At 41.1% G+C, this 27,452-nt stretch overlaps 2 protein-coding genes and 1 non-coding gene across 3 annotated transcripts in view; 1 reads left to right on the top strand and 2 right to left on the bottom strand.

Moving 5' to 3' along the window:
* LOC109418850 (matrix metalloproteinase-2-like) overlaps positions 1-27,452 on the top strand; it is a 513,298-nt gene that overhangs the window by 67,226 nt on the left and 418,620 nt on the right. The gene's annotated exons all lie outside the window — the stretch shown is intronic.
* On the bottom strand, positions 307-12,365 carry LOC134292193 (uncharacterized). The gene is made up of 2 exons (XM_062861108.1): positions 1,665-12,365; positions 307-400 (listed from the first exon to the last, which is right to left on the bottom strand). Exon 1 carries the CDS (start codon positions 12,363-12,365, stop codon positions 10,860-10,862), a length of 1,506 nt encoding a protein of 501 aa, XP_062717092.1. The 3' UTR covers positions 307-400; positions 1,665-10,859.
* On the bottom strand, positions 21,847-21,930 carry Trnal-uaa (transfer RNA leucine (anticodon UAA)). Its single transcript has one exon. It is a non-coding gene; the product is annotated as a tRNA-Leu (tRNA).

The raw sequence follows: 27,452 nt of genomic DNA, 5'->3' as shown, positions 1-27,452 counted from the left end.
CGCTCCCAACGTGGGCAGCAGCATACTGATATGCGCAACCAAGACCAACCATCGCATCGTAACCGTCATCGAAGATCCTTACGAAGCACGCGCACTCACCCGAGCCGACGGGACAGCAGCGACCAGCAGCGAGAGAGTGAGTGCCGTGAGAGCCAGCCGTGAGCGCCGCCGCCGTAGCCATCATCATCATCATCGACTCTCGTCGTTGTCGCCCTGCAGGTAGCGTGCTGATGATCATTTGTTCCATACACGTCGCGTGGGTTCTACGCGCGCGTAGAACCTTCCACGTGGTTCTGGTACGTTAGATTTTGGGTATAGGGTATTGGTTCCCTTATTAAGCATGTGGCTCCCATTTTCATCCTACGAAAAACAAAGGATTGAAGCACTGTTTGTTTTGTTTCTTATGTCGAATTCGTTTATTCCCGACGGTGCACTGCACCGGTGTAGCAATTGACACCGAAAAAACGAACGGTTTCGGTGCAATTTATTGACAGCTTATGATGGTATTAGTAAGAGCGCGTGAGAGCGTCAATGAAAACAATAAAGGATATCAAAAATAAACATAATCAATGTTTTCATGATTTCCGTGATGAACAAAATTTTATTTAGTTTTATTTTCTACTTTCTATATCCAATTTAACAATTTTAAAAGTTTTCAGTAATCCACTTGAACATGATAAACTTGTAATGATAAATGTTACTTGAAAATTGATATCCAATGTTTTAACACTCCTACATTATTTATCTTCTTCAAATTCTCGTAATATCATAATTTTTCAATTAGAAGCAACTCTTTAGAATTTAACAATTTCCGTTGCCCAATAAAAAATGGATGCTAACATACAATTGTAAACGATCTACGTGCACAAATTTAACACAAAAATGTTAAAGGCAGTTTAATAGAAAACGTTTAGCTACAACGTAAAAAGGACAATAAATAAATGCTTTTTAAAACATAACGTTATTGAAACGCAACTCATATTAAAAACGCTTTAACCATCCTTTAGTGACATTTGTTTGACTTTCAATGTTATCAAAATTCAAAATGTTACTTCAGTAATATTTCAGTCCAATTTGAATTAATAAATTTCTATTCTATTCTGGGCTTATCAAAACTTTCTTACGTCAATTTTTTCATAATTAATAGATCAACATGCGACAGAAAATTCTGATGATTAAAATCATTAAAAGTAATCCACATATTTGCGATAATCAAAAAAGAATAATGATGGGAAAAATATACGTTGAATAAACTCCTCGAAAGTTCATGTTACCGATAAATTTTGAAGATTCCTCAGAAGTTGAAAGACGTGATAATCAGCGATCAAGTTTAAATTATTTTTAAACGCACAGATTTGCTGTTTGGAAATTAAAACATCTCAAAATAAACGAATATCAATGCAAACTGTTTACCTAATGCCGAAGAGAAAATCATCATTCGTACCAAAACAAAACCACGATACAAGTTCAGCGATATGCATGTATTGGTAAAACTAGCTTTGTACCTGCTACACCGCGCTCATACTGGGTGTAGCATTTTCTTGCACCGGTGCCAATCGGGTGTCAAAACAGAACAGTACCTGCGAATAAACGAACGGTTTCGGTGCAAGTTTGCTACACCCGGTGGCAAAGCGGTGCAGGCGGTGCAAATAAACGAATTCGACATTATTTTTGTATTTTTTGTTAGAAGTGAGCACGCATGAAAACAAAAAGAACGGAATCAATCGGTGCCGTAATCGCTTGTTTTCGAATAGGATGAAATTGGGAGCATGAGATTAATGATGGCACACAAACCCTATATATGCGACCCGTTCGCGGTTGCAAGTCAGTTGCAATCCAAAAGTTAAAGTGATATGCGTTCGCGTGGCTTAAAACAACGCGGAGTTATAAGGTGTAAATAGTGTAAGAAAGGGAATAAAGTGTGAAAGTGAACAAGTGTTTTTGCCTGCCTATCCGAAAACCCGTTTCTCTTTCTGCCGCATCCTATATACAGTCCAGTGTCTTCGCCTGAATATTCTTGTGTTCATTACCGAACACAATTTGGTCCTTCGAGCCGGATAAGGATCCGGTAGTGTGTAAAAGCGTTCCGCGTGGCTTGAACAACGCGGTAGTGTGTTGTCTTAAAAGCGTTCCGCGTGGCTTCAACAGCGTGCTGCGCAGTGAAGAGCGTGGACGTGGCTTTGACAACGTCCGTATCCGTGTCGGTCCGCGAGTGTAAACCGTCGTCGCGTAGTGATTTTATCCGTCGTTCCGGAATTCGCGTGTTCCTAATTCCATCCGGTCCGACAAGCGCGTCGATTTTCGTAGTGTTGAGTGTTGCTGCCACCGCTTCGGATTCCGTGTGCTACCTCCCATCCATTATTGCAACAAAAGCGACGAAATTCCTGTCCACATCCCCGTGTTACTGACCCGTGAAGATTTCATCAGGATGCCACCCAAACGGACACCGGTGAAGAAGGTGCCGGATTCTGCCGAATGTGAAGCCCAGCTTGGGGCGCTAGTCCACAACCGTGGATTAGCACAACGAAATGTGACCAGAATCCTTACTATCCTCAAGCAGGCCGAAGAGGACAGGAGTGAACTCAGCCCAGCCCAAGTCAAGGTGTACCAACGAAGTATTGAAAATGAGAAGGACGAGTATGTCAGGTTGCACCAGGAGATTGTTGCTAAGTCCTCAGCCGACAAGCGCGATGAGCAAGATGAGCACTACCTGCGGTACGAGGAGGTATCCGTGCTGTTCGAGAGTTGTACCGAGAAGTTGACTGTGCCGCCAACTCAGCAGCCACCTTGTGTCACTAACCAGCAACCGATCATCGTTCAGTCCCAATCCTTTGGTGCTCCATTGCCAACCTTCGATGGTCATTATGAAGCATGGCCCCGCTTCAAAGCCATGTTCCAGGATCTGATGCAGCGTTCATTAGATTCAGATGCCGTGAAGTTGTACCACCTCGAGAACTCCTTGAAAGGAGATGCCGCTGGTGTGATCGATCTGGAGACGTTGCAGGACAACGATTACCAGCGCGCATGGGACATCCTAGAGGAGAGATTTGGCAACAAGCGGCTTATCTTGGAATCTCACATCCTGGGCCTGTTAAACCTAAAACAGATGACAAGGAGATCGTCGAAGGAACTCCGGAGTCTCATCGAAGAGTGCACTCGCCATGTGGAGAATCTCATCAAGCTCGGTCAACCGCTTTCAGGGATGTCAGAGCTGATCGTGGTGACCGTGTTGAGGCATGCCTTAGATGGTCAGACCCGTGAGCTGTGGGAAGCTTCAATGGATCAGAAGGAGCTTCCAGACTACGAACAGACCATCGAATTTCTAAAACAACGATGCGTCATTCTGGAGAGATGCGAGAATAGTGCATACATCGTATCCCCGAGTCCCAAGGTCTCCAACCGGAAGCCGCCTACATCCAAGCTCGTGCCTTCCAAGACTTCGCATGCAGCGTTAGTAGTGCCGACGTATGTGTGCGACTTCTGTGCCGGACAGCATCAAAATTTCAAGTGTTCCGTGTTCCAGAAGCTGTCCGTGGATCAGCGCCATACGAGAGTGAAGGAGCTAAATGCATGCTTTAATTGTTTGAGAAAGGGCCACCGAAGCTCAGCATGTTCCAGTAGTAAATCGTGCCTGCAGTGCTCAAAAAGACATCACACGCTACTACATTTTGAGCGTAAGAGGACTCCAGTTAATCACGCTGGTACCCAGAAACTTGCTGAAGCCAACCCCGGTACTGGGGTAACGATTCAGCATCATGTAAGGTCGTCGAGTTCTAGCAGAGATTCTCCATCAACCAAGCATGTATTCCTGATGACCGCAATGGTGAACTTGACGTCCAGAAATGGCAAAGTTCATCGTGAAGTAAACGAGAATCCGCTATTGCGCGATCGTTACGCAGGGTGTGAAGACTGCGTTCAACAGCGTCAGTTGGACCGCCATCGAGTGCGCCATGAACCACCTACGAGTCCCGGATAGCCTATGCCGGATACTGGAGAGCTTCTTCCAGAATAGGAGGCTAATCTATGACACCGAGGAAGGTGAGAGGAGCCACAACACCACCGCAGGGTTACCTTAAGGTTCCATCCTGGGCCCGGTACTTTGGAACGCGGCGTATGATGGCGTATTGAGGCTCACACTTCCACCGGGCGTAAAAATGGTCAGGTTTGCCGATGATATCTCCCTCGTGGTATACGGCGAGTCGATAGAGCTAGTGGAACTGACAGCAGCGCACGCAATTAGCTTTGTGGAGGACTGGATGAGGTCGAGACAGCTGGCACTTCACGGACTACAAACCGGAGGTGGTGGTGGTAAACAAACGCAAGTCTGAACAGCAGGCAGTGGTCACCACAGACGAGTGCACGATCAACTCTAAGCGCTCACTGAAGCAATTGCGGGTCAAAGGATAGATGGACACACTGGCACATACCGAGCGTGTCTAAATGGACGAGCAGGCCCCATGGTGAGATGAACTGTAACTTGACACCATTTCTGTCAGATTCGGGCGTGCAGGCTCCCCCGTATGTCTAGAATGCGCAAACTGCGACGAGACTGCAGAGCATGTGCTCTTCGAATGCCCACGCAAAGGTCGAGTATGCAGGACATATGCGTTAGAGATGTCACTCCGGCCAGCATTGTTGAAAGGATGTTTGCGGACTTCCACGGTTTCCCGAGTCGTACTAGAACTACAATGAAAATGGTGGACCGACAAACAGCAAGTAGAGTTGCCCCTCTCGCTCCCCATCCTGGAGCTTGAGTCCAACGGGTAGTCTATATTACTTGCCAGGACCCAATCCTTCAGGGAAGAGAGGACAACTTAAAGCGATAGCTGGTGGAACACTTACAAATAGAGAGTACTCATGTACACCCCCCCCCCCCTTTTCGAAGTCATCCCTAACGGGCGTATCGCGAAGGTAAGGAAGAGATAATGAGGTTTTAGTAGGTCGATCCCCACATAACCTGAGGACCAAAAAAAAAGAAACGCCTCCTGCAGCGTTGTGATGCCGAACCCGCGGACCTTCGGCGAGTGTACGGGTGCTCCCAATGAAGTTGAGAGATTGGCAGTACCTTTTTGTTCCGATTGTAATCGCAAGTCCTTTTTTGTTCGCTGGGGTCGTTGCCGATTGTCTCGATTATTCTGTTGCTAAATTTCCTTTGCAACGGTTTTTTACGGCTTGTTGCCAGGCCGGATACCAACCTTCTACTTTTCGGAAGACCGTAGTGCATAGTTAAGCTGAGAGTCCTTCCCTGGCACTAGGACTGGCATGTAGATCAGACATCACCATTAAGATGATTGAACGAATACTTGTATTGAGTCGAAACACTTATTTATTGCCGTGAGGTGTGACTTCTCGGTAGTATCGCCGCCAGTACGGTACCAGTAGGTAGGTTTTAATTCATAGTTAGGTTGTCCCATTAACTTTCCCATCTTTGTCCTACTGGCTTCTATTTTATCCGAATCTGCAATAAACTGATGATTCAAAAGAATTAAATGTGAAATATGTAGAACCAATATTAAGTGGATACATAATTCGTTAAAAAATGAATGCGAATGACAACAATGACCTACATGTGAGATATTATAAGCCTGAATTGGCTTTAATAGCTTCTATTTCTGCGACTTTCTTAACTCATTCATACGTATGCGCCGAATGGTTGTGCCCTGTTGTCGTTCTCATCGTTTCCGAAAACACCGAAGACCATTCCTAAATTAAATGCATCCGCTCTTAGCAAGCATTCTAAATTTAGCTACCCAGAATGGCGCCGTTTTTCGGTTGATGCCTTCTTCCAATTTGGTACGAAAAAAGCTAACGAGATTGACTGACATCTTCTACATGTTGTCACAGCTTCGAGGAACTCCCATCCATCGTCGTCGGTCAAGATCAACTCGATCGTCACTAGAGCCGTTCCGTACCCGTGAGTTTTATCTTGTTGGGAAAATTTCTTCCTAAAAATAGTAGATCTCCCAGTCTGGGACGCTTAGTAGATGATCTAGTTTTACGAGCCACCCGACGAAGATCCCTGACGTTCGGGAGTTCAATTCTAGACATGGTGGTTATGTTGCAAACAGCGCTCTGACCTACCGCTCTATCCATAGCAGTGTCAAAGTAAGATTTGCATAGATGATCCAGAAGAACCGTCAGATTACTGGACTTTGTCCCGTCACCTTGACCGAATGGGAAACGAAGTATTTCAACTGATGGCACACTTTTTTTTTGCTCTCCACCGACCGCACACATGCCTTTATCTAATCCTCTGTCTGTCAGAGCCGGCGAGCTGACGAACCGAAGAAATTCCTTTTTCGGTCCATCAACGACGAAGATTGACAGCTCCTTGCTGGACCTGTAGTGATAACAAGCTTGACTAGTCCAGAGGGTACCACTCGGCAGAAATTATTAATCAACCGATTGGCGGCAGTAGTGGACTCCTTCCCTGCTGCTCGATCAGACCGGTATAACAAATGTGTAACAAAAATATATCAACAGCTAATGTTTATATTGAAAGGAGGGAAAAAAGTTTGAAAAAATGGCTTAGCAGTTTTCGTCTGAATAAAAACATGAGTTTTTTTAATCATTCTCGCCTTGAAAACAGATCGAATCGTCGGGAAAGATTGAAAAATCGTTTTAGCAGTCTTGCTAAGCTATTTCCCAAAGTTTCATGTTTATATCATGAGAAACCCTACAAGTATTGAAATGTGTTAGATTTAAACTGAAAATATATTTAAAGCTAATGAAAACCTAGCTCAAATTAAACTAGCTAAATAAAGTTAAAAGGGATAAATTTAATTGTATCAGAACCCATTATAACATCGTTGGCACTAGACAAAATTTTGGGACAATTTTAGTGTATAGCTATGATTTAAAAGACTATATATTTGGTTGGAATAATAGTTCCGGTTGTCATAATTCTGCCATTTCTCTCTGATCGGATTTCGTTCGAGTAACACAAATTCAATCAAGCAAATAGTGAGTTGCCAATTCCGAACGCAGCAGATAAAAATGTCGGATTAAGGTGCGGAACCCCCTCCGTCTCCGACGTCGTTAGTCATAACATTAGTAAGTGCACCGGCGGCGTCCAAGCAGCGCACCATAGTGGCGGACGATGATGGAAAGCGAAGGACTCCTTATCGGAGCAAACACTTTTCAATTTGTGACGTGCAAGCCAATCCGTCGCTTCCAAGGAACGCAGAAGGAAGTGTGGAAAATTATGGATTTGCTGCTACTGGGTGTTCGTGGACATGCACTTTACTTCACTTGTGTCCATTCCAGTGCAGTGTGCACTGTACTTCTCAAGCCAATAATAAAAGATGTCTGCTGCGGAACCAATTCGCTAATCGGAAATTTATTGTCCAACTTAAGATATAATGTAGGTATGAAAAAGGGGGGTATTAGATCGCGATTAGGAGAGGATTTGCGCCGCTGGAGTGCGCTTTCAGTGAGGACGACTGGGTATGTATGGCTCTTGCTTGTAAAGTACAGTTGTCAATTAGTTTGAAATGTGATTTAGTTCTGTCTGGCAAGTGGCAGCCAACAGCGGTGCACTATCGAGATTGCTACAAGCGTGACCATGCGCTTTACTGGCGTTATAGGATTGGTGGCGCTTGTGTTATTTATGAGTGCAATTGCTTTTATTGATGGTAGGAATAGTTTTCTGATACTGTTTCTCACTTCCATATCTACCGAATATCCATAATAATATGGGGAATAAAGAACTTCTTCGCATTATTGATAGTTGATGTAGAAAACAAATGTAGTGTCGACATTGCGTCCGACCATCATCTCCTACTCGTCAGATCCGACTGCGCATTGCTAGGATCCACCGATAGGATGGGAAAATCTAGTATCGATCAAACATACGCCGACTGGAAGACGCTGCGTTGAAAAAGGTCCTTCGCCGAAGAGCTGGAAAAGCGGTCTGCGGATATTGCGGAAGGTTACATCTTAGCATATCAATGGAGTACCATCAAGAATGCCTTCAACACCACCGGTGACAATAATTTGGGTAAACTCGAAGCAAAGCAAAAGCGGTGAAAGAGCGAGCGAAAACACAAGGAGCCAAACCTGTAGTCCGTCAGCAACATTCAGTGCTGCAGAAGGCCAAAGCCAGCGTCAAAAAGCATTGCAGACGCTATGTTTGTGCACAGATCGAAAAAAGAAAGTAAAATTATGTGTCATATGATGCACATGATTGGAGCGTGAGATATCACATAAGTTTACATGACATATCATGTAAAAGTCGTAAAATATCATGTAAACTTCCATTATATGGCATGTAATTCAGCATGACTCTTAGTATTTACATGACATATAACACAAATTTACATGATATATCATGTAAACCATCATAATACTAAGTTTACATGACTAAAATTAAGTTTACATTATGTGTAAATATTATTATTTGTATCTGTGCTGGATTTCTTCAGGATTTTTTTTTTCAGTATTCCTCCAAAAACTTCTCCGGGAACTCCTACCGGGATTCTTTAAAGAACTACTTCTCTCTCTCTTCTTGGCGTAACGTCCTCATTGGGACAAAGCCTGCTTCTCAGCTTAGTGTTCTATGAGCACTTCCACAGTTATTAACTCAGAGCTTCCTCTGCCAATGACCATTTTGCATGCGTATATCGTGTGGCAGGCACGAAGAATTACTTCTGGGATTGCTTAAGAATTCCTTCCGCGATTTCTAGGGTAATACCACCGAAAATTAATACCGCACAGATAAAAATAATGAAGATTACACGTCATGTAATCTTCATTTTAGTCACGTAAACTTCAAGTTATGATGGTTTACATGATATATCATGTAAATTTGTGTTATATGTCATGTAAAAAACTCTGAGTCATGCTGAATTACATGACATATAATGGAAGTTTTCATCATATTTCATGAGATTTACATGAAATGTCATGTAAACTTCTGTGAAATCCCACGCTCCAATTATGTGCATTATATGTCACAGAAATTTACACTATGTTTTCGATCTGCGCGGGATTCCTCTAGGAACTACTTCAGGGATTAATCTGGGAACTCCTTCAGGAATTCCTTCGAGAATTTCTTTTGGGCTCCTGTCAGGAATTACTTCTGGGATTTCTTCAGGTTCCCTCCAAGAACTTCTTCCGAGATATCTTTGGGAATTCATTCCGGGATTCCTTTTGGAACTTCTTCCAACATGCTTCATGATACTTCTTCTGAAATTCTTTCTGAAACTGATTCCGGGATTTCTCCATAAACTCTTTCCAGGTCCAGGACCAGGATTCATCTTTGAAATCTTTTATGGATTTTCCCATGAGTTCCTCCTGCAATTCTTCCGGATGTTTATTCTGAAATTTTTTCATGTGTTGCTAATTGAAATCCTCCAGGTATTTTTTAGGGGATTCTTTTTTTTTTTGTCTGTATTAACGAGATTTTTAACCCTAGGCTAGTTAGTTCATCTCGGGACCCACACGCTTTACTTCCCTTCCGAAAGAAGAAACCACATTTTGTGAGTATGTCGGAAGTGGGATTCGATCCCAGGTCCTCGGCGTGATAGTCTTGTGTTCTAACCACCACACCAGGTCCGCTCCTTTAGGGGATTCCTTCAGGAGTATATACGTAGATATTCCCACAGAGAAAAATAGCGTTTATTATCCAACATTTATTCTCTAAAAAGGCAGAATGATTCGTAAATGATTTACGTAAATCAAAAATTAAATTGAGAAAAAAATATTTACGGTAATATAAATCTGGAAAAAGTCATAGAATCATTTTGAGGAATTCTTCCAGAAGTTTTTGTATATGGAATTCCTTTGAAGTTCCTACAGGAGTTCGTTGAGAAAATATTCAATCAAATTTCGTCTGATTTTCCTCCAACAGTTTCTTCCGGTATCCCATTTTTTCAAGGAAGTTCATAAAAAGAAGTTCTGACGACATTCCGAAAGAAACTTCTCAGGAACTGCTGAAGAATCAACGGACCTCATTGAAAAAAAAAGTCCCAAAAAGAACCTCAGATGGTATCCAGGAGGAGTTTCAGATGGAACTTTTTCCCAGAGAGAACTTCTGAAAAAAGAAAACAAACAGAATCTCATATGGAGCATCCTGAGGAATCACAGAAGGATATTCTAGAGGGATCCTAGAATGTGGAGAAATCCCTGGAGAAATTCCTGGTACAGTTTAGGAAAAAAAGCTGGGGTAGTTCTATAACAAACTATTGAGGGAAGCCCGGAATTAATTCCTAGTGAAATTTCGGAAGGAATTTCGAAGGAATGCAGGAATTCCTGAGGTAATCTCAGATTGCATTCCTTAAGAAATCCCGGAAAAAATCTGTGGAAGAAATTCGGCAGTACTTACTGATGGAATCCTGAATAGAGCTCTTGCAGAAATACCAAACGGAAAATACCTTCGGAATCTCAGGAGAAACTCCTGGAAGAATCCCAGAGGAAACTTTTGAAGAAATCTTAACCTTCTAATACCCAATTTTTTGATTTTGATCTAAATATCATTTTTCGTCATCTAAAATCGAATTAAACATGGATAAGGAGAGTTCGACTGTTACGATCTATAGAGCTACTTCGGCACTGCAGTCTTGGGGAATTAAAACGATAGTTTTAGATTTTTCCCAACGTTTCGACTCGTATTAGAGTCTTCTTCAGGGGATACTGTAATTATGGGAATCATTATTGTGTGGGTTACATGTTTCGATAGTTCACTTACATAGAACTGTCGGTGTCTAAACTATTGAACATTGGCTGTAAACAGGCATAAACAATGTTTAGTTACACATATTATTCTAAAAGTGGTTTGAATTAGACCTACATGTGGGATATTAAGTGAAACGTAGCGAGTTTTGTTAATTTCACTTAATGAAGCAACTAAATTCTTCGCACTACACATCTGGTGGAGGTAACGGTTGGTTTGAAGATGGTGGATCATTAGTTGTTTGATGGGTTCGAAATGTTTCGCAAAAGGTTTGTAAGATGGCTGCGTATGTGGAGTTTAACCCACTAACGTCTGTGCGATGATTTACTGTGTGTGGTGTGTTAGTGATATGGCACATTTCTAGAAATGCGAGTGTGTTCGTGTGATTGCTTCTGTCTAACACTGTGACCTGGCCTAGATTGAACATGTGGTCGTGATCGATGCAATGTTCGATTAACGTTGTTCGCTCTCTCAATGTTATCATATCTATATCGGTTTTATTATACCCTAATTCTTTTAGCCTGTTTAGTTTGTTAATATGTGTTTTGTGCCCGTATAATCTTGTTTGTAATCTGTTGTTGGTCATACCAATGTAGCATTGTTTACAATTGCTGCATGGTATTTTGTATACTACTCTACTCCTATCTAGCATACTAATCGGGTCTTTTACGGGTGTATGGAAACGTTGGATGGTTTTGGTTTGTCTGCATGCGATGGTGATGTTGTTGTAGTCTCTGTTGAGGATGCGGATGATGCATTCGGATAGTCCTGCGACGTATGGGATGAATCGGTAGATCAGATGTTCTCCGTGGTTTGTTGTTGTTGGCTCGATATTATATGCATTTGGAGGTCGTTGAATTATTGAGGCAATTTCACGTTGAGTGTCCATTCCAGGTGCCGAAGGATCTGTGCTGGTTATTATGAGCGGTCGTGTCGATGAGATGGCATTGGAGCATGTTGATGACTGTAGCTGTGACTGATTTGTCGGACGATCGATCGATGGGTTGGATGGCTGGATTGTTGGTTGGGACGATGATTGGTGTTGGATGGTTGGCGGCATAGCTGTTCGGGCTGGTGTTTCTGTGATAGAAGCTGTTTGTTCTTGTCTACCGTGACGATTGTTTTGATTGATGTACAGATGGAAGATTCTGTTTATCAATGTTTTCGGATACCCGTTCATGATGAGCCTAGTGATGAGCTGATTCTGGATGATTTTCTTCTTCGCAGCTGTGTTTAAGTTGGTGGATAGTGTACAGACCCTGTGTATAAAGTTTCTTGCGACGTTTACTTTATATTTGGGTAGGTGGAAGGAGTGCCAGTTCAGCATCCTTCCGGAAGCTATTGATTTCATGAACCATTCGGTATGCAGAGTTTGGTCCTCGTTTCTGATCACCGTCATATCTAGGTATGGCAACTTTCCATTAACTTCGGTTTCTAGCGTAAACTGTAGCCTCACTTCGTGTCGGTTGAACGCGTCGAGTACTAGTTCCTTGGCATCGGCCGGAATGGCCATGAAGATATCATCCACATACTTTTTGAGTATTGGAATCGGGAAGGGAAGTGAGGACATAGCTTTATCGATTACTGTGTCCAGAGCGATGTCGGCTAGGATTGGTGACAGAGGACTGCCCATTGCTGTACCGAAAACTTGTCGATAGTGTTGTCCTTCGAACCTAAAAAAGCTGGCATCCATACACAAATCGACGATTCCGATGAACAGGTCCAAGTCGATCTCCGTGATGATTTCTGACCACCTATCGATGATACTCTTTCTTACCAGTTCCCGGGGAACGTTTGTAAAGAGCGATACGACATCTAACGATATGATGATGTATCCTTCAGGTAGCTTGGTGTTTTGAATGTCCTGGCAAAAGGCGAAAGAACTGATGGTGTTGTATTTGCTCACTAACGATTCTTACAGGACTTGGGCTACGAACTTCGACAACATGTATGTGGGAGCAGTCATATTGGGGATGACTGGTCTGAGAGGCAGACCGGGCTTGTGGGCCTTTGGTTGACCATAGATTCTTGGGCAAACCGAATCATGTCTGGTTAGTTGACGTGCGGTGTATTCATTTATGAGCTTTGGGTCTTTAAGCCTTCTTACTATGTTGTTGTTCTTTGACTGGAAACTTGATGTTGGGTCCCTGTTTACTTTCGTGTAGGTTTCATCGTCTTCTATCAAGGTCCGCATTTTTTGGTTGTAGTCCTCTTTGTACATTATTACTGTCCTATTGCCCTTATCTGCAGATAGGATGCATATTTCTGTGTGGCTTTTCAGAAACCGGGTTGTGGTTCTCGTAGCTGATGCACAGAATCGAGTCGAAACGTTGGGAAAAATCTAAAACTATCGTTTTAATTCCCCAAGACTGCAGTGCCGAAGTAGCTCTATGAATTAAACATGTTTTGGAAGATGATTCTCTTTAATTCTCGATTTTGTGAATTTCAGTTTTTGATTTTTCTTATTTTTATTTTTCAACATCCTCATACTTTTATATTATCCTAGAAGCCTATTTGGGGTACTGATTTTTTGAGATGAAAACATTTTGAGATTTTTTGTTTATCGTTGAAATACTTTTATTTTTATTTTTTTTCATAAAAAAAAAATATTTTTCGTGCAATTTTAAGGAAAATAATTTTAGAGTGTATTCGATTCCCTTAAACTATTAAACTAGGGTATAGTGATTTGGGAAAAATTTAAAATATGTTAATTGTAGCGAATCAATACAAAATGAACAATTACTTCTAAAAGGTGACTAAAACATCAATTTTTCAATGATTTAAAAAAAAACGTGAATATGTTTTAAAATACACCAAAAACCATTTTGAGATATACAAAACCGTTTTAAATATTAGCCAAAAAATATAAAAAAAATGATTTTTCACGAAACAAAAATTATAAAAATGCTCAAACTATACCCCGTCTAAAGGCGGGATTGGGTATTACCGTCTACCCCTGTTGGTTTGAACGACACCTCATGCAAACCAACGGGGTTCATTTTTTATTTTGAACTTCTAGTGACCCTGTGGACATCGAAAAACACACTGATGGTAACCCTTTTTGTTGTTTTGTTTTGATTCTGTGTTCCGTTTCACCCCGTTCCATGAGCAGAATGACGTTTGAACCATTTTTAGTTTGAACGATGTGCAGATTAGAGGGGGTCAAATTAAAAAGTGTTCAGATTAGATGAGGTCAAACCAACGGGGGTAGACGGTAGAGGGTTAAATAAACCCCCTTGAAAATCTGGATGAATTTTTTTGGAGAAACCACGAAAGATTTCTTGGAGGATTCGCGGATGAATCTCTTGTGGAATTCCAGAAGGCCACCCCAGAAGAGGTGCCACCGTGCCACTATCAAGTCATAAATCAGCACACATCCCTCGCACGGGAAGCCCACATTTTCAATTACCCAAGATCAAAACCATGATAAGCCGACGATTTTTTTTTTTCGAAGTCCGAAAGCTGGCGAAATATTTCCAAGTGCGAAACATAAATAACAAGGCCACAAAATGACAAAGACTTAGAAAAATTTACCTTATCAATCGTGGCATGCAGTGCTCCGGCCCATTTTGGGAGCGCCACAAAATATCTCTTTCTTAAAAAAATGTGAAACAAGAAAAAAGAAGTAGTTCAAGAATCTTTTCTCGATTTGATTTTTGTCATAAGAACTTCACATTACTGTCGAAATCATTTTTTTTTGTTTTTTTTATTTCTGTGTATTTTAACTAATGCTAATTCTACACTTAGTCGAAATACAAGATGTATATGATACGTTGTGAATCTTTTGAGAAATACTGCAACTATTTATTTGTCCAGCTTTTTATGAAATTTCAAATTTTTCCTCCAAAATTGATTATTATTTATTTCTATTCGTGCTATTCTTCAAGATAAATTACCGGAACTCCTAAACTTTCAACTGAGTTCTAGAGGATCTTCAAACTTTATAAATTGAATAGTCGAAGAGTTCCTGCTGAATTTGTTTGTTTATTCTTCCGTCTACAATTTTTGAAAAAAATTGAAGAATTTACCAACAGATTCCTTCGTAGAACTATAGGATTTTTTTTTCGAAATTTTGAAGTATTTTTGGAAATTTTTAGTTTGATTTTACTTAGGCAGCCTACGACCATCTAATATCGGAGAATACTTGAAGTGTTGAATCATATTTAAGAGGAATTCTAACACGAGTTCAAGGCAGATTATTTTGAAAAGTTTCAGCCCATTTTTTTGAGTTGAGAGATTTGCTTTTTGAAATAAGGATGAATATCTGACGAACTCCTGATAAAATCCATATGTTGATTGAGAAAACTGCGGAAGAAATTTGTGGATTAATTGACTAAACATTTATCCGGGTTTCCACTAAAGATTTTCAGGAAATTTAATTGGAAATTCTATTGGAAATAAGTCAAAAATTCCATCAGAATTTTTTCTTGGATTCCCGCTAAAATTCTTCAATATTTTCTATTAGAATTTTCTCTTTGATTTCAGCGTTAGCATTAGCATTAGCATTAAGCGAGTCGCACAAATTCGTAGGTGGTACAGTCCTAGACCGCTGCTAAGTATGAGGGTTGCCTCCTTCCCGTCTGAACCAAAGCACAAAGATTTGGGATTAATCTCTGACTCTTAGACAAGACTGACGCAATCCTCCAATGATCGAGCACTGTCCTGGCCACGTCCTTGCGACTGCTGGGGAATGGGAAAAGATGGTTAGTTTTGGACACCTATGAAAAATGTAGACAACTCTACGATCTCTCAGGCCTAGGTGTCACGGGAATTTGGGTGTTGTTAGTGGAAGGGTAAACTCAAAAGGATACGCTTGGTCAACGTTCAGGTACACCATTGTTAGCCTTCTTCGACTCAGTTGTCTGCCCGAATCATCCTGGTTTCCTCGTCGTCTTGATGGCGTTTGGTTGAATTACTAGATTCTTCGGTTGATAATCTGAATATAAAATAATATTAACATTGCACGTCGAATAAGATACATATCAGTGCTACGCTCGCCATAGTTACATATTTTTACAATATATTAGCAGTACATTGAAATCAAATAAACTACAAAACACAAAAAAAATACTTTTGGGAGGCCGTCAGAACCTCTCAAAGCAGTCGCGCTAGAACAGTTTCTTGTTAAGTTGTCATTCGTCATGGTGATAGACCATCAACTTCTTCAGAGATTGCATCAGGAATGCCTTTGAAGTTCTCTTGGGATTTCACAAAAAAAACAGCACAATCGGTAAGATAGTGCTGCAAATTTTACTACATACTTCTCGATAAATTCAGTTATATATTCTTTTTGCAGTTTTCAAAGAACTATGGCATGAATTTCTACTAGATCTGGGATTCAATGTTACCAACATACTCGCGATGTCAACATTTTTCATTGCGCTAGGGTAAAAGCTCCCTTAGTGGAGGTAGTACCAATAGTGGTGGTAGTGGTAATTCAGTACTTTTTCTACCAAAAAGCTCTCAAATTACATTTTTAATAGATGCATTATACTTAATTAATAACACTAATTAAGTTTTGAATTTAGGATTTGTCGAAAAACCTATTTTAAACAATTATTTTCCTTATTTGTTTTGCTCCTTTGTACCTATAGTGGTGGTAGTGTTCCTATAGTGGTGGGTCCCATAAGAATTCAATGGGATGCGCCACTATAGGAACCAAAGTTAAATTTTACCACCATAACAGGAACCGTGTACCAATAGTTGGTGCAAGTGATTTATTAGCAGAAACTGAAATAAACGATGGTTTTTACATTTTTCATAGCCAATTTAAGTAAAAAACTACCGATTAACGTTTTTAGACATTTTATTTTGTGGTATTATCAATTTTATTCAATTATTTTTCTACAAGGAGCTACTAATTGCACCACTATTATTACATTTACCCTAATTATTGTTCTAGATGCAAATTCTTCCACAACGGCATTAATAACTTCATTAACAGATTCTTATAATACTGATTAGGCGTCGTCCCCAAATTACTTAATGCTCTATTGGGGGGGTTGGTAATGTTGAGACGGGCTTGGTGGTCTAGTGGCTACCGCTTCTGATTCGTATGCAGAAGGTCATGGGTTCAATCCCTGGCTCGTCCCTTTCATCCTACTTTGTATCTTTCTATCCACTTCCTCTCTCGCTTTTTTTTTCTTCATAGCCATCGCTAGAACCAGAAACGAATTGGAAAAAAGTCGTATCCCTCCCTTCCAGTTTCCACTCACAGCACAGTGTCACAGTGCCTACAAGTTATGCAACCAAAGCGTGATGTGCCGCTTGACCTTATTCACCTCATTCACCACTCAATCTATCACCTTACGAACACTATAAATAACCCCCTATCCATGGATCGCATCACCGATCCAACGGTAACTCCCAGATCTCCCATCCTTTCCGTCTAACAAATACCCCAGTCCGTGCTGGTTGTGGGGATGCAGAGGTGATCTCAGTCTTTAGTAGCAACAACCAGCACACTATAACATTCCTCTCCCTTCCCAACTGACTATAAGGACGTGGCCGGTGCCATTATTGATCCAGAAATGTATGAGCTGCTAGAATTGCACTTTGAGAATAAGTGGAGTGTCCCAGCCTTTATTCATTTGGATCTCAGTGCAATTGGTACCAGCTCAGATCAATCACGGAGTAGCAACCATTGACATGTATAGTCAGATTTGATATTGATTGTTGATCGTATGGGGGGAGGGGGGGTGGTTGGTATTGTTGGACCGAGCGTTACGGTCCATACACAAATTTTAGGATTTTCATACTAAAAAGCGTTACGGAGAGGGGAGGAGGGTTCTAAAAATGTCGATTTTAACGTTACGTAATAAATGGATGCTGCCTTAGTACTTTTTTTCATATAAATATATTCTTCATATAAAATACTGTGGCCCCGGACCCCCACATTTGTTAATCCGGCCCTGTTTACACTACTATTCTTTTTAAACAGCTTCACATGGTGTTTAACTTTTTCCATGTGTTTAAAAATCAATAGAAAACAAAGTTCTCAAAGTTGGCCATATTGTATGGAAAACAGCTTTCACTGCTATTTATTAACATAACTGTGTATTGTACCAATTGGCTTTTTTGTTCTCGGGGAAATATGTACGTACATTAAGGGTAGAAACTCAGGTAAAATATTATCTCCTGGGCGCCCATTAAAAATACCACCCCCGGCGAAGACTGGCGCTTGAGCCTAGCTATTTAGCACTGTAGTTGGAGGAAATGCCAATGCAGAACCCGTAGCTTCCGGGAAGGTAAGCCCAGCTCCCTGGGTTAGTGGGTTGGTGTCAGGTCCTGCGAGCCAGCCGTAAAAAAGACTAGCACCGGAAAATCAACAAGAGAAAAATGCGAACCGATACCAATGGCGACGACCACAGCGACGAAAAGGGACTTGCGATTGGAAGCTCCGGTACGTGAAACTGGAGATCTCTAAACTTCGTCGGGAGCACCCGCATACTCGCCGATATACTGAAGGACCGCGGGTTCGGAATCGTAGCGTTTCAGGAGGTGTGTTGGACAGGATCTATGGTGCGAACGTTTAGAGGTAATCATACTATCTACCAGAGTTGCGGCAACACACGCGAGCTGGGACCATTTTTTCTAGTGATGGGTGACATGCAGAGACGCGTGATCGGTTGGTGGCCGATCGACGAAAAAATATGCAGGTTGAGGATCAAGGGCCGATTCTTCAACATTAGCATAATAAACGTGCACAGCCCTCACTCCGGAAGCACTGATGATGACAAAGACGCACTTTACGCGCAGCTTGAACGCGAGTACGACCGCTGCCCAAACCACGACGTCAAGATCATCATAGGGGATCTAAACGCTCAGGTAGGCCAGGAGGAGGAATTCAGACCGACGATTGGAAAGTTCAGCGCCCATCAGCTGACGAACGAAAATGGCCTACGCCTCATCGATTTCGCCACCTCCAAGAACATGGCCATTCGTAGCACCTTCTTCCAGCACAGCCTCCCGTATCGTTACATCACCACAACAAACGCAATCGCAAATCGACCACGTTCTGATTGATGGACGGCACTTCTCCGACATTATTGACGTCAGGACCTATCGTGGCGCTAATATCGACTCTGATCACTACCTGGTGATGGTTAAACTGCGCCCAAAACTCTCCGTTATTAACAATGTACATTACCGGCGGCCGCCCCGGTGCGATCTAGAGCGACTGAAGCAACCGGATGTCGCCACCGCATACGCGCAGAATCTCGAGGCAGCGCTGCCGGACGAGAGTGTGCTCGATGAGGCCCCTCTAGAGGACTGCTGGAGTACAGTCAAAGCAGCCATTAACAACGCAGCCGAGAGCACTATCGGGTACGTAGAACGGAGTCGACGGAACGATTCTCTTCCGGGAGAAAAAGCGCCGCCTGGAAAAGTTGGCCACCTGTCTGCACCAATTAGTAGTCAAGATCTGGGAAACCGAACAGCTACCGGAGGAGTGGAAGGAAGGGATAATCTGTCCCATCCACAAGAAAGGCGACAAGTTAATGTGTGAGAACTTTCGAGCGATCACCATTTTGAATGCCGCCTACAAAGTGCTATCTCAGATCATCTTCCGTCGTCTTTCACCTAAAGTAAATGAGTTCGTGGGAAGTTACCAAGCCGATTTCATCGACGGCCGGTCGACAACGGACCAGATCTTCACCGTACGGCAAATCCTCCAGAAATGCCGTAAATACCAGGTTCCAACGCATCACCTGTTCATCGACTTCAAAGCGGCATACAACAGTATCGACCGCACAGAGCTATGGAAAATCTTGGACGAGAACAGCTTTCCCGGGAAGCTGACTAGACTGATAAGAGCAACGATGGACGGTGTTCAGAACAGCGTAAGGATTTCGGGTGAACTATCCAGTTCATTCGAATCTCGACGGGGACTACGACAAGGTGATGGACTTTCCTGCCTACTATACAACATCGCCTTGGAAGGTGTTATGCGACGATCCGGGCTCAACAGCCGGGGTACGATCTTCACGAAATCTAGCCAATTTGTCTGTTTTGCGGATGACATGGAAGCAGCAAAGGTCGGACTGCGGATAAGACAAAGTACATGCTGGTAGGTGGGACTGAGCGAGACAGGACAAGCCTTGGCAGCAATGTTACGATAGACGGGGATACTTTCGAGGTGGTAGAAGAATTCGTCTACCTCGGTTCCTTGCTAACGGCTGACAATAACGTGAGCCATGAAATACGAAGGCACATCATCAGTGGAAGTCGTGCCTACTATGGGCTCCAGAAGAAACTGCAATCAAAAAAGATTCACCCCCGCACCAAATGTACCATGTACAAGACGTTAATAAGACCGGTGGTTCTCTACGGACACGAGACATGGACGATGCTCGAGGAGGACCTGCAAGCACTCGGAGTTTTCGAGCGACGGGTGCTAAGGACGATCTTCGGCGGCGTGCAGGAGAACGGTGTGTGGCGGAGAAGGGTGAACCACGAGCTCGCTGCACTTTACGGCGAACCCAGCATCCAGAAGGTGGCCAAAGCCGGAAGGATACGGTGGGCAGGGCATGTTGCAAGAATGCCAGACAACAACCCTGCAAAGTTGGTGTTTGCTAACCATCCGGTTGGTACAAGAAGGCGTGGGGCGCAGAGAGCACGATGGGCGGACCAGGTGTAGTGTGATCTGGCGAGTGTTGGGCCGGGCGTGACCGACGTTGGAGAACTGTAGCTGCAAATCGAGTATTATGGCGGCAAATTGTTGATTCAGTATTATCATGAATTTGATGTTAACTAAATAAATGACTGAATGTACGTACATTATCTGTCCTTTAACAAACATTCTAATTGGGGTAATTCGCCTATTGTTGCACAGTCCATGTAATTCTTATGAGATGTGCCACAATTGGTGAATTTTTAGCCGTGCAACAATTGTAAAATTACCCTATTTTATTTTATTTGACGAGTTACAGCAGAAAGTGTTCAAATCAGACCCCCGGCCAATTAGGACCATACCCTATGTCCCAGTCACACACAAAACTCAATTGGACCATTGAAATATTGCAGTGGGCATAAGCTAAATTGCACCGTGGTACAGGAATCCCAAATTGTGTAACTAATAGATGATTTTTAATACTTTATTTTGTCGTGTTAAACCAGGATCGAATCAATTAATCAGAAGGTAATTAACAAATGCACCATGCATTACAATGTCATTATTGGAATGTTCATGATTCGCAACTGCACGCTATAACCGCTCAGCACTAAAATGTGTAAGACCTACTCATAGATGCATAATTTCCAGACCACTCAAAATATGTGTAACAGTTACACATTCACAAAATCAGCTCCTGCGTCCACAAAATCGTAAAATTTGCAATTATTTTTGTATGACAATCTAGCTAGTTTTTCTAGTGACGTTGACGAACAAAAAAATATAGGCATTTTGCATCTAGAACAGTGTATAAGCAGATTTTGTGAATGTGTAACTGTTACACATTTTATAAGTGGTCGTGGATTTATGCACTTATGAGAAGGTCTTACACATTTTAGTGCTGAACAGTTTTAGCGTGTGCTCAAACGCAATCCCATATGCTGATCCATTCCAAAATGTAAATGTAATGAGAAAATTGTGAAAATTTATTTATGTTCGAATGCATCTTCCATTCTTCGTCTGTTTTGCATCTTTCTTGTTTGTTCATCAACAGTGCAGCGAGCTTGGTGCCGGTTGATGGCAAAACATTGTTCGTAAGTTCAAGTAAATGCAATTCGTTATGGTCCCACGTGCACTTGGGTGAATTTGTTCATTCGGTAGCATCAACATACAAAACTGCATGTATACATCAAAAGTGTTTGTAAACACAGCTGGGTTCGGTACGAATGCATACTACATTCATTTTCTATACATATACCTACAAACACTACTCTAACAACATCGTTGAATTGCCTGCTACGGCACAAACAAGCACAGCCAGTTCATTCCACATGCGCAGCACTACTTCCAGTCTACACAACTCTCCACCGACATTCACCCTAACATCATGAATGAAATTGAATCACCACATCAACCGGCTTGGCTTGAACACACGTTGCTCGCCGGATTTATTGCGCGCTTCCACCCATCCATCCGTCCGTCGTCACCATTCACAGTAGTCTGTTTGGTGCAGCACAGCCACGCGTTCGCGCGCCGATGGACGGCAAAAAAGATCGTCTGAATGTGTCAGAAGTGGGGTTCGAACCCACGCTCCCTTACGGGAACCAGAGCTTAAATCTGGCGCCTTAGACCGCTCGGCCATTCTGACTTGGTGCCAACTGTTGGGGCCAAAGGCGTTTTTGTTCGGCGGCTCGCAGGCCGTGCCGCATTCGAGGTGCTCCCCTTTTTTCGCAAGCTGCAGCTTTGCGCTGTGTCGTTACAGCGGTTGGCGGTGGTGATGTTTGGGAAATCACACCAGCTAGTTGCGCTGTGGACGACGATGGCGCTTTGTTCGTTTGTATTATTAGAGGCGATGCATGCATGGGTGAAAGCGTGGATTGAGCACGCGTCGCTTCGGCGCAAAGGTGATAAGGGGATCTTGTGCGGACAATGTTGGTTGATAATGATTCGCTTGACATTACATCGCGTTTCTGACGCAAGCTAGATGTTACATAATTTTCGAAAATAATTCGTTGTATTCTGGTACCTAGTATATACCGATTGGAACAAAGATTGCTTCTCAGCTTAATTTTCAAAGATCTTTTATTTATAATATACATAGTTCTATTTTGGTTTGAACGCCAACCTTCGGGAAGCCAGTACATATTTCACCCCAATGATCTGGAGATTAATTTTATTGATGATTCAGAGAAAAACTATGGAGATTTATGGGCGTTTAATAAATTCAATCTTTTACTTTGTGGTGGTGGTTTTACAGAATAAGCTTTATTCTTCTTTTTAATATCATCCTTATCAACGTCAATGATTACATTAACTAATATTATTCACTTCAAAAACATTTGTAAGTCAATAGTTTTACTGATTTCAAAATGCAAAATGCTCAGATTTTAAGAAGAAATTTCGATTGATCCAGCTTTTATAAACTATGATTCACTGAATGTCGATTGTCGGTGTATTTGATTGAGTTTTTCCAACTTTCTCAAAAGACATCTTCTATGAACCTATCTACCATTCCCATAATCAACTTCTGCAAACAATGTATTTGTAATTTATATTAATAAGGTATCACTCTCGTTGTTCCCTGAATAGATAACATCCAGTAGGGAACCCTTTCCAGTATTATCCCTATCGAGATAGCACAAAGAAGATAGTTGCAATTCAAATCATCGCCAACGTTGCATCGTCGGGCACACTATTGCCCACCGAATCACGCACAAATGGGAAAAGTTTGACGGTTCCGTTCGAAACTTCTTGCTTCGCGCCGTCTTGTCGGAACGCAATCATATCGAATCAAACAAAGAGATGTCACCAGAGCCCCGTCGAACGACACTACTGACTGGAGTGAGTTTCCTATTTATCCCTATCGAAATCCTGTCTAAGACGCGGCTGTCTTAGCAGGAGTGGCGAGTAGGTCCCTGAATTGATTTGCATTTTGTTTTGAACATCAACACACCACACCGGAAGGGTTCCCATTGGAGAAGATCCTGGACGCTTCTTCGATATGAAGGCTCGTATCCAGTTACACTTCACGGAAGTTTGGGTGAAAGTATTCGCATCGTGATTTGAAGAGGTTTTCAGAATTCGGAGCACGTTGCAATAGTTGGCGTATTTTATCGGTAATTTGTTTTCGTCGTCGGTGTAGCATAACAAACTAGAACGTTTCGAGTAATGAGTGAAATCACAATGTGAGGTTGATGACAACCGGACGGGAAGTTTATCGGCGATAGAATTTGTCGTTAAATTTTCTACCATTGTTAGGCTCCACATGTTGAAGGATCTGCTCGTAATCATGAATTAGATGATGATGAATAATAAAGCATGTCCTCATCATGTTGATGACTGAGGTAATTATCTTGAGCGCAGTTGAGCTAACTTGTTCGTCCTTGAATTCTTTTTCGAAGGAGGGTGGAGAAGGTGGGGAGAGGGTTGGATAACTAAAGTGGTTTTTGTAGTAGAGCAGCATGGAGGCCTTACAACATTTCTGATACAATTTTTAAGCGAACTTGATACAGAAATAAAGAAAACATGTTTTAGTAGAAATGCCTTAAGGATAGTATAGGTTTGTGCCGCCATCTGCTCGGTCGCCTTTTGCTGCAATTCTATGGTTTGCAATAAAAGCAAGTAAACCCAGAATTTTACAACGGTCTCCGAAGTAAACTTCCAAAACCAATTAATGATGTTAAAGATTATTTCGAAAAATCTTCCATGTGTACCTCCAGAATAGTCACAAAGAATTCTTTTACGAAATCTGGCATGAATTACATCACCAATTCCTCCATAAAAATTTCAGAAATTGTTTGAGAAATTCGGGGATTACTTCAGAAATTCCTCTGAATATTTATTCAGAAATCAATTCAATTACCAAAAATTTTTTTAGAAATTTCTCTAAAAATTCTTTCAAAAAAAAAAAAATATTTCGGAAATTTGTCCGAATATTCGGCCAAAAATTCCTTTACGGTTTCTTTCAATAACTCTCTCATGGATTCATTCAGAAATTTTCTTCAGGGATTTGTTTAGAAACTCGTTCTGCAAATAGCGGACTTAATGACCGTGCAGTAAGAGACATCAGTCATCTAGGTGTTTCGTAAGCCTCGGAGTGTGGGTTCGTTTTCTGTTCCAGTCGATGGAAACTTTTCGTCAAACGAAAAACTCTCCACTAGTCTATCGAATGTTTCGAGAGTTGTCCGTCAGAGAATTCTTTCTAAGCATCTTGCATGATTTATTCTAAAATCCTTCATTTTTTTCAAAAAAAAAATATCGAAGAATTTGAGTAAAAATTCATCCAGGGATTCTTTTAAAAATCGTTCAGAGATTCCCTCAGAAATTTCTTCAGACATTTCGTTGATTTTTCGTCTTACAGTCTTATGAATTGCGTTGATTAATTGATTATCATCGCCAACGTTTTGGTCTGGCTATTGGACCTTCCTCAGGGCTTGATACACAAACCAACAAGTTAAAAGTTTTAATAAAAATTGAAAATTGTTTGCACAGTAGCATTTGCAGGCGCGTTTTTGGTTTTTGGGGCACTTATAAAACAACGATTTTAATTCTAACCGACGTTTCGAGCGTTTATACACTCATCTTCAGGGCAAACTACAATTTACATACAAAGTTTGAGTAGTCATGTGATTTGTTTACTCACATTAGTGAGTAGTGAGTTACGTTTCGAGCGTTTAAGAAACGTCGGTTATAATTAAAACCGTTGTTCTATAATTAACCCGATGACCGAAAATGCGCCTGAAAGTGCTAATCAATAAGTGATTCCTACCGAGGTGACGAAATTGAGGGAATCCCCAAAAACCACTTAACCGGATGGCCTAGACGGGTACTAGACGGAGTGACTCTTGTACCTTATTATCTATGGTATTGTCATCAATAGTAACGAATCATACACTACTGAAAACTCAACCCCCTTTATTGAAAAACCCAACTTATATATATATACTTAAAAGCTAAATCCCATTCTCCCCACTTAAGCTAGGTACAACTTTATAGCGAGAGAATCTTATTGGATAATTTCTCTCACCCTTACTCTCTCTTTTTTTTTTTTATTATTTTAATACAACTTTATAGTGAGAGAATCTTATTGGATAACAATCTCTCTGAGCGCGCGCGATATCTAGGTTACCTAGAACTTTCATTCTTCTGTTTTCGATATCGCATTCTTCTACCCCGGTAGTTATGCTTCTTATGGTTAAAACAAAACAATTTAGCGCAAAGCGTGGTATAAACGGAAGCAAACTATACCGGTGAAAACTCTACCGATATTTACAATTATGTGACTCTTCCTAACTTATCGTTGCTTCCGCAATGATACACATTCAATATCAAATTTAAAGGTTTTGTGTGTCAAATAATGAGAATTTGACCTAAATCTACATCTGGGGTCGGTTCACTCTTTCAAATCCGACAATTTTCATTTTTTATTATTACTTTTAACTTGTTGATTTGGGTACCCAGCCCCGAGGAAGGTCTAATAGCCGGACCGAAACGTCGGCGATGATAATCAATTGACCAACGCAATTCATAAAACTATAAGCCGATGCAATGAAGCAATTATCCAGTCGAAAAAGTCTCAGTGAAATTTCTTTAAACATTTATCCAGAAATTTCTCCAGAGATCCTTTCATAAAACATTCAGCGACGCCTTCAGAAACTATGCCAGAGTTCTTCAGAAAATGTTCCTTCAAAAATTTGTACTTGGATAACTTTGGAAAATCTTCCAATTTCTCCAGAAATTTCGTTGGAGATTCCTCCAGAAGTTTCACAAAGAATTGTGTAAGGATTTACCCTACTTTTTACGGGACTTTTCTAGATTTTTTTTCGAAATTCCTTCCGAAAATTCTATTTTGGAAATTCTTTTTTGCATTCTAAGCATTCACAAACGATATTCCAAGGATTTATTTAAAAACTTTCACCGGGGTTTGCTTTAGGAATTGATCCAGGGTTTTTTTATCTGAATTTGTGTCAGAAAATGATTCTATGATTCCTCTAGGGACTCTTGAAAATGTGAGATCCATTCGCGACTTTTCTGCAGGGATTTCTATAGAAACTGCTCTAGGAGTTCCTTCATTTTTTCTTTTCAAAAAAATCCCATGGCTTTTAATAGAAATTCGACTAACACTTCCTCAGAAATATCTCCAGATTTTCGTCCACAGATTTCTTTAAAAAAAATTTCAAGGATAACTTTGAATTAAACTTTAACAGATTTTTCGATGTTTCTTATAAAGAACCTTGTTGAAATCTATCGTAGGATTCATTTAAGAAATCTTTCACGAGTTTCTGAAAAATAATCTCCCAGGGATTCTCAAAGAATTTTTTAGGGGCTCGTTTGGAAACTCCTCGTAGATTTACTTTGAAAAATCATTCTGGATACTCTAAAGAAATTCAGTCAGAAATTCAAAATCTTATAGGAATTCCTTTAGGCTTTAGAATGTCCTTCAGATTTGTTTAGGGATTTAAAAAAGTATTGCATAAATAGCTTCCAAAAATGTTACAAGAATTCCTTTAAAAAACACTTCAAGAATTCCTTTCAAAAATCATGCATCAACAATCTCGTAGATTGTTCATCTACGACTTTCTTCTGATTTTTTTTTTTCATAGAGATATCTCCAGAAAATTTTCAAAGTATGAACTTTCTCAAAAATACTCCAGGGGTTTTTTTTTAGAAAATAATTCACGAATACATTAAGAATCAGAAACTCAGAACTCCTTCAAAATTTTCTCAGAAGCCTTCTAAAAAAATTTCTCCAAAAAATCGTGTAGAAATTGTACACGAGATTATGAAGAAAAATCCTAAGATTTCTTCACATTCCAAGAAATTTATCTTCCAGAATTGGCTCCAAGGATTTCTTGAGGTAATCTTAAGGTCCCATTAGACATGACAAATATTTGGCCAAACAAGCCCAACAAATGACCAACACAACGTAAATCATGGCAACCTCAGATGAATGTCGGACTTCAATGGCAAATATTTGTCATAATGACAAACAGTCTAATCGCCCCTTTAGGAAATCCTCAAAGGGTTCCTTCAGATTTTTTTTTTTCTATAGATTCTTTCAGAGATTTTTATAAGCATTTTTAGGGAAAGGCTGGAAGACGCTCGTGCAGAAATTCCTCTATGTATTTTCTCAGAAATTCACCCAGGATTTCCTCCTACTAGCAAACCTCT

The sequence above is a fragment of the Aedes albopictus genome, chromosome 3 (genome assembly GCF_035046485.1).
Source record: "Aedes albopictus strain Foshan chromosome 3, AalbF5, whole genome shotgun sequence".
NCBI lineage: Eukaryota > Metazoa > Arthropoda > Insecta > Diptera > Culicidae > Aedes > Aedes albopictus.
The sequence above is the reverse complement of the archived record's forward strand: the minus strand, read 5'-3'. Positions and strand labels throughout refer to the sequence as shown.

What these genes read in the sequence shown, in the direction of transcription:
- LOC134292193 (XM_062861108.1), bottom strand. Translation starts at nt 12,365, where the DNA reads ATGGATGCCAGCTTTTTTAGGTTCGAAGGACAACACTATCGACAAGTT.